This window comes from Gossypium raimondii, chromosome 12 (genome assembly GCF_025698545.1).
Source record: "Gossypium raimondii isolate GPD5lz chromosome 12, ASM2569854v1, whole genome shotgun sequence".
Classification (NCBI taxonomy): Eukaryota; Viridiplantae; Streptophyta; class Magnoliopsida; order Malvales; family Malvaceae; genus Gossypium; species Gossypium raimondii.
Genome location: NC_068576.1, coordinates 7,964,522 through 7,978,192, shown reverse-complemented (window position 1 = coordinate 7,978,192; position 13,671 = coordinate 7,964,522). Strand labels below are relative to the sequence as shown.

The 13,671-nt window shown below is 35.1% G+C and overlaps 1 protein-coding gene across 2 annotated transcripts; it reads right to left on the bottom strand.

Annotated features, from left to right (window-relative positions):
- Positions 1-2,272: 2,272 nt before the first annotated feature.
- Positions 2,273-6,830, bottom strand: LOC105763126 (protein SET DOMAIN GROUP 40). 2 transcript variants are annotated; one of them, XM_012581215.2, is made up of 5 exons: positions 6,367-6,830; positions 6,132-6,263; positions 5,894-6,034; positions 5,327-5,575; positions 2,273-3,062 (listed from the first exon to the last, which is right to left on the bottom strand). In XM_012581215.2, exons 1-5 carry the CDS (start codon positions 6,679-6,681, stop codon positions 2,430-2,432), a joined length of 1,470 nt encoding a protein of 489 aa, XP_012436669.1. In that variant the 5' UTR covers positions 6,682-6,830; the 3' UTR covers positions 2,273-2,429. The 2 variants fall into 2 exon arrangements, with proteins under 2 accessions (XP_012436669.1, XP_012436671.1); XM_012581217.2 differs by having other exon boundaries at positions 6,132-6,267; positions 6,367-6,563.
- Between the last annotated feature and the right edge of the window lie 6,841 nt (positions 6,831-13,671).

Here is a 13,671-nt window from a genome sequence, read left to right as displayed (position 1 = left end):
AAATGACTGGTAGAGATAATAGTCAATGCCAACAACATAAAGGACAAGTGGACAGAGCACCCTACAACAGATTTGAGACTTATACTCTTGCTGCTTCATATGCTTATATCCTTAGCCATATTGAAAATCAAAGAATCTTAGAGCCCCTACCTCCCATGAGACCTAGCTAGTACACGAGAGTCTTAGCTCATGGATGCCAATTTCATAGTGCCCCTGGCCACCAATGGAAGACTACGTCTACATCAAAAATGCAGTTGAGTTGGTTGTGCGTAGAGGTCAACTAAAGCAATATTATTATAGACCCCTTACCATAGAGACTTTAGGAAGACTGGTGCCTTGCATGAGTCAAGAGAAAAGAGTAGTGGCGGAGCCATATGTTAACATTGGGAGGGCCAAGGTGGGAACGTAATCTCCACAACTTGCAAGTGGGGAATGAGGAAAGTATTTTGAGTGCCAAGAGTGAGAATGTCTCTTTTCATATTTCAATTTTTACTCCCCAAATTTGACTTCAATAATAATATCTCTTTGTTTTTATCAAAAATAATCTTTTTAATACTATAAAAATGTTGGAGGGGTATTTTTTTTATATTTAGGAGGACCATAGTTTATATATAAAGGGGGAAATTTAAAAATCTTAAACCTTGGGAGGGCCATACCCCTGGTTCTCTTAGTGATGGAGGAAAAGAGGGCTCAATGGTAAGTAGTTGATTAAGGGAGTCATAAATGTGTTAAGATTTGTGCCTTTAGTGTAGTGATTTTGTCATACTCGTAATTGTCTTGAACTAATTGAATAAATAAAAAGTACCACATGTTTATTTAATATTTTTTGTATGGTTGTCCTCAATAGTTTTTGCATGTAAAGTAAAATGAATAAGCAAATATTGTCTTTCTAATTACCTAAGGTTTAACCAATATTAAATTGCATTGCATGATCGAATTGTAATACATAAGACATAATATTAGAAGGTAATTTAAATTAACCATGAGGTGTGTTATGGTGATTGCTCACCTCATCCCTTAACCATGAGATTAAGGGTTCGATCTTTGTCTATGAGAATGGAGCACATTTCATAACCAGTTGTTTATCTCTTTGGGGAGCACTTGTGGCTAGAGGAATAGTAGGAAATCTAATTTTTCGTAGTTCATTAGCTTAGATTGAGTAAATTGTTTGAAGTAGGAAATTTAAAGTTGGTATGTTTATTACATGACGTATACATGGCTTCACTCACAATAATTAAATCATAGCTCAATAAAGAGTAAACGGTATCTTCTCATTGACATTGTAAAGATTATGAAAATGGAATATGACCATGAATCATTTGCCTAGGACATTTTATCATTACTATTACAAGTAATGATAATTTTTATTCTGCAAGATACAATGGTGAGATAAAATAGATCGAATTACGTGAATGGATTTAACCAAAGAGAGCACAAATAGGTAACACATATGACAAAGTCATTGACAAAGGCTTAATTAAAGTTGCTTTTATAATGGTATATAATGTACAATTCATTCATGGTAGTTTTAGTGGATTGCAAAATTTTTAAATGAATGTACAAAATAATGAATGAAAAATAGATAGTATGAATTACCATATGTCGTAAATGCAATGTCTCCAGATACATTATAACTTAGAATTAATTTAATTTCTTTAGATTATTATTTAATTGAATAAATAAATTAAATAATTGAGTTAAAAGTCAAAATTAACTTATTTAGTCATGATAGTTTAATTTCTTTAAGATTATTAAAAAAGATTGTATAAACAGATGACGGCGAAAAAGCTAAAGCACTATCTTGTTGATCATACAAAATTCTTTAAAAAATGTTAACTCTGTCACCTTGCTCATTTCACAAAATTCTTTCAAAAAACTTTAACCCTTTGACCTTGCTCATTTACAACAAATTAGGTAGGTATAGTCTACAGACTGCATACCTTCGGAATATGCTTCAACTCCATAGCTTCGAATTGTAAGGTAGAACCTGCTGCTTCCACAATGGAAAGTTACTTTCATCTAGTTGAATGTTCACTTTCTTGTTAGTGAAGTTCTTTCGAACCTTAGAAACAAGAAATGAATCTTATTCTTAGAATCCTCCATAGTGACCAAGGAACTTCACTCGAAAATCTGTCAAGCTTGTAATCCCTTCAAGAACTCCTCAGTTGTGAGACAAGGAGGCTCTAATACTTTATCAAGATTCTTCAATGCGAAAGAAATTGATATAAAATGATGGTTGGAAACCAAGAAAATCAAATAGTAAGGAGAAGGAACGAGAGAAAACGGAAACTGTGTTTGAGGTTTGTAAACTTCTTTCAGTTCAGCGAAAACTATCCTTTACCTTACAGTACATTTATCATATTAGTAAGATCAAATCTAAGCTCACTATGTGTTACTAACTGTTATGCACAACTAAATCATTAACTAAATCATTGAGTAGATAAAGAATTGATTATGTCAGTACAGTAGGAAATGCAACGAGCAACAACTGTTTTATACATAAGCCTCCATTGGACTGCTAATTTCCACCTATCTATCAACATTTTAGTCCTCACCAATGAAGTTAACTCATTATCTCCTTCCACACCATATGCTGCTTTCAATATATTATTATCGCCAAACTCGCCTCCAAATACTGCACTCGCTTCCTTTACCCACTCCCTCAGGTTCTCATACTCCACCATTTTGTCTATCAAATGAACCAACGACTTGTCTTCTTCGACTGATGTTGGCATTTCCTTCAATAAAGCATCACATTTCTTACCTATCCATTTCATCACATATATTTCATTGCCTTTTGAGATCGGACATCCCGAATAAGCTAGGTGTCCAATAGATTTCCGTTGTCGCGGTGGAGTCGCCCACAAGCGCAAAGCACACATCAAAGCAAAAGACGGCCTCCCATTTTGATGGATATATAGTGACTCTTTCGGCCAACAACTTAAGCTATGCATGTCAAGGTCTAGTGGAATGAACACCTTCTCATTTGGATTATCCTCTAAAAGAAACCCATAGTATTCAAGAAGCTCTAAATTTGTGTAAGTTCCATAACTCAAGAGAACCTACATAAAAGATAATTAACATATCAACCTATAAAAACTCCAAGCACTGTTCAAAGGGTACACATAATCAAGAAGAGAATGAAATTCTGGCTTTTATTAGATTATATTTTATTATTTTAGTTAAAAAAACAATTAGTTTTGACATCTAGCAACCTTATATTCTCATGTTAGTATGTTACAGCTTAAGGGATGCTTGCACCATAACAAACAATATGCAACGTTTCACTTGAAAGTATTTCATTGTTGAAGCAAGATACTGCACTATTGCAAGCACCGTAAGCGCAGGTCACCACAACCGAGGAGCTCAGCAAGCTTAAAGCTTCAATTGGATTGAATGCTAAACTGGGCACCTAAGAGGCATGGCAAAACCCAGAAAACCAACAAATTCTGCCTAGACAAGGATGGCAAAATCCCAACCAATCCAATAAGTTATGCCATTAATGGAAGATATTTTGGGTGACAGAAAGAATTGTTGAAGCTTTACCCAAAGAGAGAGTAGGGTGGCAAAACTAGTTTATTTTCCCCAAAACAGGGCACTGAAGACATTGTTATATACTCATTTTTAAATTATTATTAAGACTTCTAAATACTAGCATTCTTTACTGCAAAACCTTAATCTTTTGTCAAATCACAAGCATTGCTAATAGAAAAGGCATATATTAAGAAACAAAATTTTATTTGCTTAAATGTCAGTACATTTTAAAATGAAAATCAATTCGAACGAATGTGTCCTATATGAATGTTAAACTACTGATACCACAAACCACCAAAAAGATAATTTTAAGGAAGCCTCAAAACTCTGAAAATCAAACCCACGTAAAACCTCTGCAATAGCTTGGTTTTAGGACATGTTTAATCCTGAGGACATCAGAGTATAAATCACCTCCTAATCAATCTAGAAGTATAATAGCTGTCTAGTAGATAAAGTATATTCAAAATTTAAGCAGATTAAATTCAACAGCCATCCGTTTCATAAAGGATACAATCATCAAATAATTGATAAATTGACATAATAAATAGACCAGTAACACTTATTTGATTCCTGATTCTGAACATTTCATTCTGATAGTGTAACACAAAAGCAAAAACATTCTATAAATACTTAGTTAAGAAGCAGACCAAAAATCAAGTGACAACAACTGCAGGACCCAATATTAATACACAAACACCATACTTAACAGAACTGGAATAAAATAGGAGAGTGTACTTTATTCCTAAGAAAAACTACCATTACCAATTTTCTTAGACAACTAAATTAGGATGACTTGTGGATTAAGAGTAACGGTCCAAGGGTCTTTTGCTATCAATGAAACTGAAGAAAGAAAAGGAAAAGAAATCTAGTTTGTTTGCAGATACCAAGGCTTGTACTTTCTCATCAGGGTTTTGGATTCTCACTAATAAGTCAGGGGCCCTTTTGTGGAGCTTTTTCCTTTATGCATATAAAATAAGGTTATCATGTAAAAAATATAGTACATCAACGCAAAACTTACGGTGCAATAGAGACTTAACATGAAGCTTAATACAAGAAAAAAGAATATGGATCTTCAAAAACAGACCTCAAGTTTACATCCCTAAACGATTTAAGTTGGACTTGGTAAATCATTGAAGCAGAGGACTAATACAAAGAATAAGAAGATTACCCATGGTGAATGACTTGCATTTGCAGCTTGTTAGACAAGTAATTAAACAAATTAAGCTATTTAAAGTCTTTGACAATTTTCAAAGACTGACATTGTACTTGGTATGAGATTCAAACAGAAGGCACGGTTTAATTTTAAATTCAACAAATGATTATATTCAACAGACAACCACATTTTGCAGTAATAAGAGCGGCAAAGAAAGGGGAGATGATTAGATTTGGCTGCAGCAAGTGTAAAAGATATAATCTATTGAGAAATGTCAAAGAGTTTTCCCACCATCCTCGAACAAATAAGAAAGTACTTTATGGAAAATTATTATTAGTGTGAATTGCAGCCTACTAGGGAAGCTAAGGATTGAGGACTGCAGATAAAAGCTAGTGGCAATTTTAGCAAGCAGCATATGATTTGCAGACAAAACAAAGTAAATTTCTCATATCAGTGTATGCTCATTCTACCTGTCACATTTTGTTAGGCATTGGGACAATGATTTACTAAAAATAAACTATAAAAAGATGCTCAGAATTTCATGCAAGGAAAAAAAATAACTATATGTAAACAATAAAGCAATTTATTGAACAAGATATATTTTAATTGCTGTGAGCAAAATGAAAGAATTTCTGGTACCTGCTCCCCCACATTATAGTTTTTTTTAGCATAGAAGCAATATGCAGCAACATCTTCCTCGTATCCACCATCAGTTAATCTCTGCGAGTGATGAATATCTAAATCATCTTTTGCATGTTCATTTTGCCAATTCTCTACATTTTCAAAGCTGTCTGGATCTTCAGTAGGTGCAGCATAATTAAAGAAGTCTCCCACAGGACATAAGCAGCCAGCTTCATCCCAAGGTATATGTAATGTCCTAGAGGAGATCTTCAACATGAACAAATGTTTATGATTCAAGTACATAAAGATATGAGAAAGAAAAAAAGCCAAAGAGAAACAAATCTGGGAGAAATTTAAGATTGTAAAAAGTGGATAGCATGAGACAAAACAAATTGCATGTATTATATGTAGGAAAATGTTATGTATAGACACGAGAAGATAAATTAGGAACCCATGTATGCTTGTATATCCAGACATTTATCCATACGCATGCGTGTGAAATGTGTACCACAGTTTAAGTTGAAGTTGTCCAACATATATAAAAACCGAAAAAGACCCAGAGAAGCATAAACACTGTGAACTTACAGTCCCAGTAGCCCAAATCCAAGCCCTGAAAGTGAGAAGTGGAGGCTTAAGCTTAAGTTCCTTCATGAGAGTGAAGGCTTGTTCCCACTCGTATTTAGCTTTTGTGACAGCTTTCTGAGCAGCCCAGATGGCATAATCCACCTAAGAACGAGATAAATAGCAAGGTTAGAAAGAAAAAAAAAGGAATACAAGTGAAGTAAATGTGAGAAAGCAAAAGAGGTAAAATAAGAGACAGAACTTGCAAGGCTTGCGTTTCAAGTTCACCGAAAGCGGCGAGTATGGAATAACTACGAGGCAAGTGCAGAAAATAAGGGTGCCATGGTGAAGCCTTTCCTTTATTGATTTCATATAACAAACAAACAGTGAATACCTGCCTTGCAAATGAAAATAGGCAAATTGCTTTAGTCCAGTCGTTGTGTCTAGTTGAAACGCAGATTAAAACATATATCGAATACTAAGATACAAAAGCAAACCTTGGTAGAAGAGAGAGAAGGATGGGCTTTGAGTGCAAGAGACAAAGTTTCATCTCTTGAAAGAAGAAAGTCAGTTGTGATTAAGGCAGATTTTGGAACTTTAAGAAGCAACTCTCCTTTGCTAATCGGCCGGAGAGCAGCCACACCTCTTCCTCCGGCGCCGGGGAAGCAAGAGACACCCAGACAATGGCCCAACCCCAGGCTGGAACATGACTCTGAAACCTCAATCCCATACTTTGCCGCCCATTTTAGCAAGCTTTTCACACCTTCTTCCTCTGCCTCCGATGAGGGATTCATCTTACCATTCCCAACCATGTATTGGATTTGATTTAACTTGCCCGGTCCTACACTTGTCCAAACGCTAGATTTGGCCTCCGTCTGAGATCGATTCAGGCCTTGCACCAACGAAAATAATGTATAAGGAACGGCTTAATTGAACTACACCCTCTCTTTGGGTTAATTCCACCCCCCCCCCCCCCCCCCCCCCAAAAAAAACCCATAAAGAATTGTCATGTAATTAAAATTTAATTTTTACTTAATTTGACTAAAAAAATGGAAAAAAATTAAAAATTAATTAAAACACAGTAAATAAGAAACAACCCACCTAATATAATTACCTTTCTTCTTTCTTAAAAAAAAAGCCTTTTAATATGGGCTAGAAAATTACGTAGAAAAAAACTGAAGAGTCTAAAATAAAATGGTGAGTTTTGGCCTAAAGGATTAATTGGTAAAACGGGGCGTAGCATTTTAGTGAAACGATGAGTTTTGTATAACCGAATTGGCCCGTCAGTTTCTTGTTATTTTCTTTTTTTAAGCATGAGTGTGTGGGGAAACAATTATGAATTTGTTGAATGAAAATTAGTTTTCCTTCATCCTTTTTCGTTTCTCTGCTCTTTCTCTGTTTCTTCTTCTCAAAACTTAGCTCGATTTTTGAGCTCCCAATAAAGGTATTAGAGCCACTACGATCTCGATAATGGCTGGTGATGGAGTTTCTACGAGGTTGCAGGAGATAGGTGGCTTCCAGCAGGACATATCAAAACTACAGGCAGGATTGGCTCGTTTAGAGACTAAGATGGAGACTCAAATGGATACAAAGTTTCAGGAGTTTAAAGAAGAGTTTCTCACCGATTTGCAAGCTCTGTTAGGCCAATATCTCGGGCAACCCAAGCATGGTCCATCAGTAAAAGTGAATGAGGACAAGGGGAAATGAGTATTGGGAGCGCCGCCTGGGTTTCCTCCCAAGGATACGGGGGGTGGACCGAATCTGGCTGATGGGATTAGCATTCACCCAGGAAATCACTCATCTGGACTAGAGAGGTTCAAAAAGGCGAGTCGACTCGAGTGTTCTAGATTTGACGGCTCTGATTTTCGTGGATGGTAGGCTAAACTAGAGCAATATTTTGAGGCTGAAGGAACCCCAGATTTTGACAAGGTTCGCATTGTGATGTTGCACCTAGAGGGTCGAGCCTTGGAATGGCACCATTTTTACTCTAGACAGAATGGTGGTCTCCAAATGCTATCGTGGCCAGCTTACTTGGAGAGTTTGCAAGATCGATTTGGATTTGGCCAGTTCGGGAATCCCATGAAGGCCTTGGTCAATCTTAAGTAGCAAGGTACTATGGAACAGTTCCAAGATTCTTTCGTTGGCTTACTGAATCAGCTACATCTTCCTGAATCCTATGCCCTTAGTATTTTCCTCAGTAATTTGAAGACTGAAATTGGTCATTATTTGGATCTGTTTGAACCTTTTACTCTGATGGAGGCTTTCCAACTAGCAAGGAAAATTGAGGTGCTCCTTTCGGGCTCGGCAAAGAAACCTTCAGTTTCCTTACAAAGTTCACCTCGAACGCTGTTGAATCCCTCCATGGTTTCGGGTTATTCTTCAACACCTACAAGAGCCATTTTAGTTTCATAATCAAGAAGTAATACTTCAGCCAGCAAACCAACATCTCGCTCCATTTCCCCGGCACTAATGGCAAGTAAAAACAGAAGGGCTTATGCTTTTGGTGCGGAGCCAAGTATCAAGTGGGGCACAAATGTGTCAAATCTCAGTTGTTGTTAGAACCTTTTTTTGACAGCAAAGCGGAAGAATTTCAGGAATGCTAGATCGCTTAGAAGAAAGTAATACGGAGGAGGAGCTACCTAAGTCACCTGTAATCTCATTACATGCTCTTACTGGCTTGCAAGGTCATAACACAATGAGAGTCGCTGCTCAGGTAGGTTCCATTTGGGCCATTATTCTTGTTGACTCAGGTAGCATACATAATTTTATTGATGCTAGATTGGTTAGTCGATTGTCCTTTCCAGTAGTGCATCAAGAACAATTGAAGGTTTTAGTGGCAAATGGAGAATGTTTATTCACTAGGCGAATGTGTAAAAGAGTGCCATGGGAAGTCCAGAATTACAACTTCGAAACAGATTTCATGGTTTTGCCATTAAAAGGGTGTGATATGATGCTTGGGGTTCAATGGTTACTTGTTTTAGGAGATATCATTTGGAATTTCAGCTCCTTAACTATGCAGTTTCAGATCAGGGGTGAAGTTTATACTATACAGGGAATTGTTCCAGGTTCTTTGGCAGCAGAGAATCCTAGTTCCAATTCAAGGTGTTTCTTGATCGTGGGGCAATCTTTGGGTCCTTATGCAATGGTAATGAACTCACCTAGCCAAATAATGCTCTCGGCTCTGGTAGTTAATGGCTTAGAGGACAAGCCTCAAGAGCTTTTGGAGGACTTTACGGATGTTTTCCAAATACCAAAAGGGTTACCCTCTCCTCGCTTGCATGATCATAAGATTCCATTGAAAGATGAAGGAGTGGTAGTGAAGATTCGGCCATATCGATATCTGACAATCCAAAAAGGGGAAATGAAGAAACTAATTCAAGAAATGCTTCAGGCTGGAATCATTAGGGACAACAACAATTCTTTTGCTTCTCCTATAATAATGGTTAAGAAGAAGGATGGAAGTTGGAGATTATGTGTCGATTATAGACAATTAAATCAACATACCATAAAGGATAAGTTTCCCATTCCCATAATTGAGGAGATGCTTGATGAGTTGGGGGAGGCTCGCGTGTTTTCCAAATTGGACTTAAGATCTAGATATCATCAAATACGAATGTGGGAACCTAATATCCACAAGACTGTATTCAAAACACACGAGGGGCATTATAAGTTTCTCGTGATGCCTTTTGGCCTCACCAATGCCCCCTCTAGCTTTCAGGCCTTCATGAATAATGTATTTAAACCATGGCTGCGAAAATTTGTACTCGTTTACTTTGATGACATACTCGTGTACTCAAGGTCATGATCCGAACATTTGAAGCATCTAAAGTCAGTTCTTATGACCCTAAGGGAGCAACAATTGTTTGCAAAAATGAGAAAATGCTACTTTGAGACATCTAAGATTGAGTACTTAGGACATATGTTATTTAAAGGTACAATTTCTATGGATTAGTTGAAGACCAGATACATTTCTTCCTGGCCAACTCCTCAGTCGGTGAAGGAATTGAGGAGCTTCCTTGGACTTTCTAGTTATTACAGGAGATTTATTAGGAGTTATGGAGTGTTAGCAAAACCTCTTACAGATTTGTTGAAGAAAAGTGGATGGGGTTGGTCTGATCACGCAACAACAGCTTTTCAATCGCTGAAAGTAGCCCTATGTACAGCACCTGTTCTTGTATTACTGAATTTTCAGCTTGAATTTGTCGTGGATTGTAACAGCCCGATTTTGACCCTAATTGGAACAATGGTTTTGGGACCACAAATCTGAGTCTGAAAAATATTTTAATATTATTTTATGTGTTTATTATGTGTGAATTTACTTGTGTGAAAATTTTATATGAAAATTTTATCGTTTGTGTGCTCGATTTTATAAAAGGACTTAATCGCGTAAAATGAAAAAGTGGCTAGCTATTTGTTAAAGTGCTATATTTCCATGGCTTTTATAATGTGGGGTCCTTATGTTGATATTATACCATTGAAATTTTGAGTGGACTTTTATGGACATGGTTAGTTAATTATTAAAGTAAAATCATTAAGGTTAGTTTTGTAAATTAGTTAAATATGTTAATATAATAAAACATAAAATAAAAGCCATGCATGTTATTCATTTTTTTGGCCGAATGTGAGAAGAAAAGAAAGTCATTTACCTTGTTAAGGGTTAGACACTTTGGAGTTAAAATTTAGGTATGAATTTTGTTTGATTTTCGATAGTTTTTACGTTTTTGAGCTCGTTGCTTTGCATATTACCTAGCCCATTCTTTAATTTTTGAAATTTATGATGAATTTGATATTTTCCATTGTTGATAATGTGATGAATTTTTTGTTTGATGATGAAAAATAAATCTTTGATGTTTGATTATCATGTTAATTAAGTGATTTTTTGATAAAATCCAAATTAGGGATTTAATTGTGAAATTGAAAATTTAGGGCTTAAATGTGAAATAAATGACATGCAAGGACCTATATGAGACTAAGAAATATTCGGCCAAACTATAGTGTAATTAATTTGGAATATTTTGTGTTTTTGTACAAATTGGAATAAATTGTAAAAGTGTAAAATGTTAGGGGCAAAATTGTAATTTTCTCATTCATGTGTTTTTAGGCTAAATTGAATAGAATGGTGTTTAAATAAACTTAATTTGAATATGTTTAGATCAAGAATTAAAGAAATTAGATTTGGATCGGGGAAAGACAAAAGTGGTTGAGTAGCCGATTTAACAGTCGACGATATTCGAGGTAAGTCAATAAGCATTTAAATGTTGAAATAACTATGATATATATTTTTTATGCATTGAAATGAATTATTTGAAGTTATATAAGCTAGGGCAGAATGTAATATTGTAAATTGATTATATTCCGAGAATGATTTAATATAGATGTGAATTATGTGAACAGCCGATTTTATAAGTTCAAGCTTTATGCTGGTGAATTATATCAGGCTTTAAGCCTAGCAGGCTCTGTGCCGGTGAATTATATCAGACTTTATGTCTAGTAGGCTTTGTGCCGGTGAAATGTATCGGGCTTTGTGCCTAGTAAGCTTTATGCCGGTGTTTTATACAAGGCTCTATGTTATATAAATCTTATGTGAGCAATAGTAAAAGCAAATAAATGTGTTAAGAAAGCTAAATTATTCAGGTATGTGTTAGCCATTTGCTTAATTGGTGATAAGGTAAGTTGATTATTTTAAATTGATAATAGTTTCCAATGAAATATAGAGTATGAGTTAACCATTTGAGTATAAGCATGTTTTGGCATAATGATTTATTGAATATTCAGCTTTGTTAAATATTTATGTGTATTTGGCCATATGGTTTGTTTATATGAAAATACAATGTGATCTTTATTCAAGTGTTATATGGTACAAAATATTAGGATATTTGGTTTATTTAACTTAATGATGGAATAAGTATTAATATATATATATATTTGAATTTTTGCTTATGACTTACTAAGTTTTAATAGCTTAATGTGTGTTTGTATTTGTTTACCTTTGTTTTATAGATTTTGGAGTCGCGTTACGAGCTCGGGGATCGTCTGCATAGTCTATCACACTATTGACCGTCTTTGGTATTTTAAAAATTTGAATTTGAACCTATGGCATGTATAGTCTAGTTAATATGTTTAATTTTGAGATATGTGAATATGAGCCATGCGAAAATGGCTTACTCATTTTGGTTAAGCTTGGTTTTATGTTTTTGATCTATTTGATATATATATGATGTTTAAGCTTATGTAAATTTCGGTTATATATATAGAAGTGTGATGTGTTTAGCATAATTGTTAATAGTTGTATAAATTAGTTATATTTAAGCCTATTTACTGTATATATGTCGTTAAATTTTAGTGTAAAAGTGTTTATTAAATTTGGTATGTATATGCTACCTATTTGTTGTATATATACTTTATTAAATTTTGGTGTAAAAGTGTTTATTAAATTTGGTATGTATATGCTGCCTATTTGTTGTATATATGTTGTTAAATTTTGGTGTAAAAGTGTCATTAAATTTGGTATGTATATGTTGCCCATTTGTTGTATATAAGAGTTGTCCAAACAAGGTAGATTACCTATATTATAATATGTAGTATAGTTAATAAATTGAAATGAAATAAATGTGTACAAATAAATGTTTGGATACATACTTGATTTATGATATATAATCTTATAGGTTTGGAAATGTTTTAAGAATTTGAATTATATCAAATTTTGATTAGGTAAATGATAATGATATGGTTGAATTTTGAAACATAGTTGGTATATGTACTTTGATTAATGATGCATGTTTGATTTTAATTGATTATGTGCTTAAATATATATATTTATGGGAGGAAATTTTGTGGTTGAGTTAGTATAAAAAAAATTTGAGTTGGGTTTTGATCGGTAATGCCTCGTAACTCTAATCCGGCGACAGACATGAGTCGGGTTGTTACATTTTATTGGTATCAGAGCTACGATTTAGTCAATTCTAGGACTAACGTAGCGTGTATGAGTCTAGCTATACATGCCATATTTTATACTGAGATAGTGTGATGACTTTTGACATCTAAAAAAAGAATGTGTTTTCATATAGTAATGGATCCTGATCGAGCCGTAGCTGATGATGTGGAGAGTATAGCGCCTGCTCCCGTACAAGGGACAGAGCCGGTAGATTTTAGACCGACCTCGAGTAACCAGGAGGGAGAGGCTAAACAAGCTTTTTACCAAATGATGAACGACTGGTTTACTCAATATATCTGGACTAATTCAGCTGCACAATAACCTCCACCCCGACTAATCCATCATCGATACTTGTTATACCTCAAGTGAGTGATCCGTTGAGATTGCTTAAGCCTCCTGTTGATAAAATTTGAAAGTATGGGGCTGAAGAATTCAGAGCCACTGATGATGATAATACGGAGCGAGCTGAGTTTTGGCTCGGTAATACTATTCGAGTGTTTGACTAGTTATCTTGCACCCCTGATGAGTGTTTAAAATGTGCCATATCTTTGTTACGGGACACGGCATATCACTGGTGGAATACACTAGTATCGGTAGTTCTGAAAGAGCGAGTGACCTGGGAATTCTTTCAGACTGAGTTCCGTAAGAAATACATCAGCCAGAGATTCATTGATCAGAAATGCAAAGAATTTCTTGAATTGAAACAGGGTCAGATGACAGTGACAAAATACGAGCAGAAATTTGTTAGACTCAGCAAATATGCCAGAGAGTGTGTTTCATCTGAAGTTATTATGTGCAAGAGTTTTGAAGATGGGCTGAATGAAGACATTAAACTTCTAGTTGGCATACTTGAAATAAAAAAGTTTGT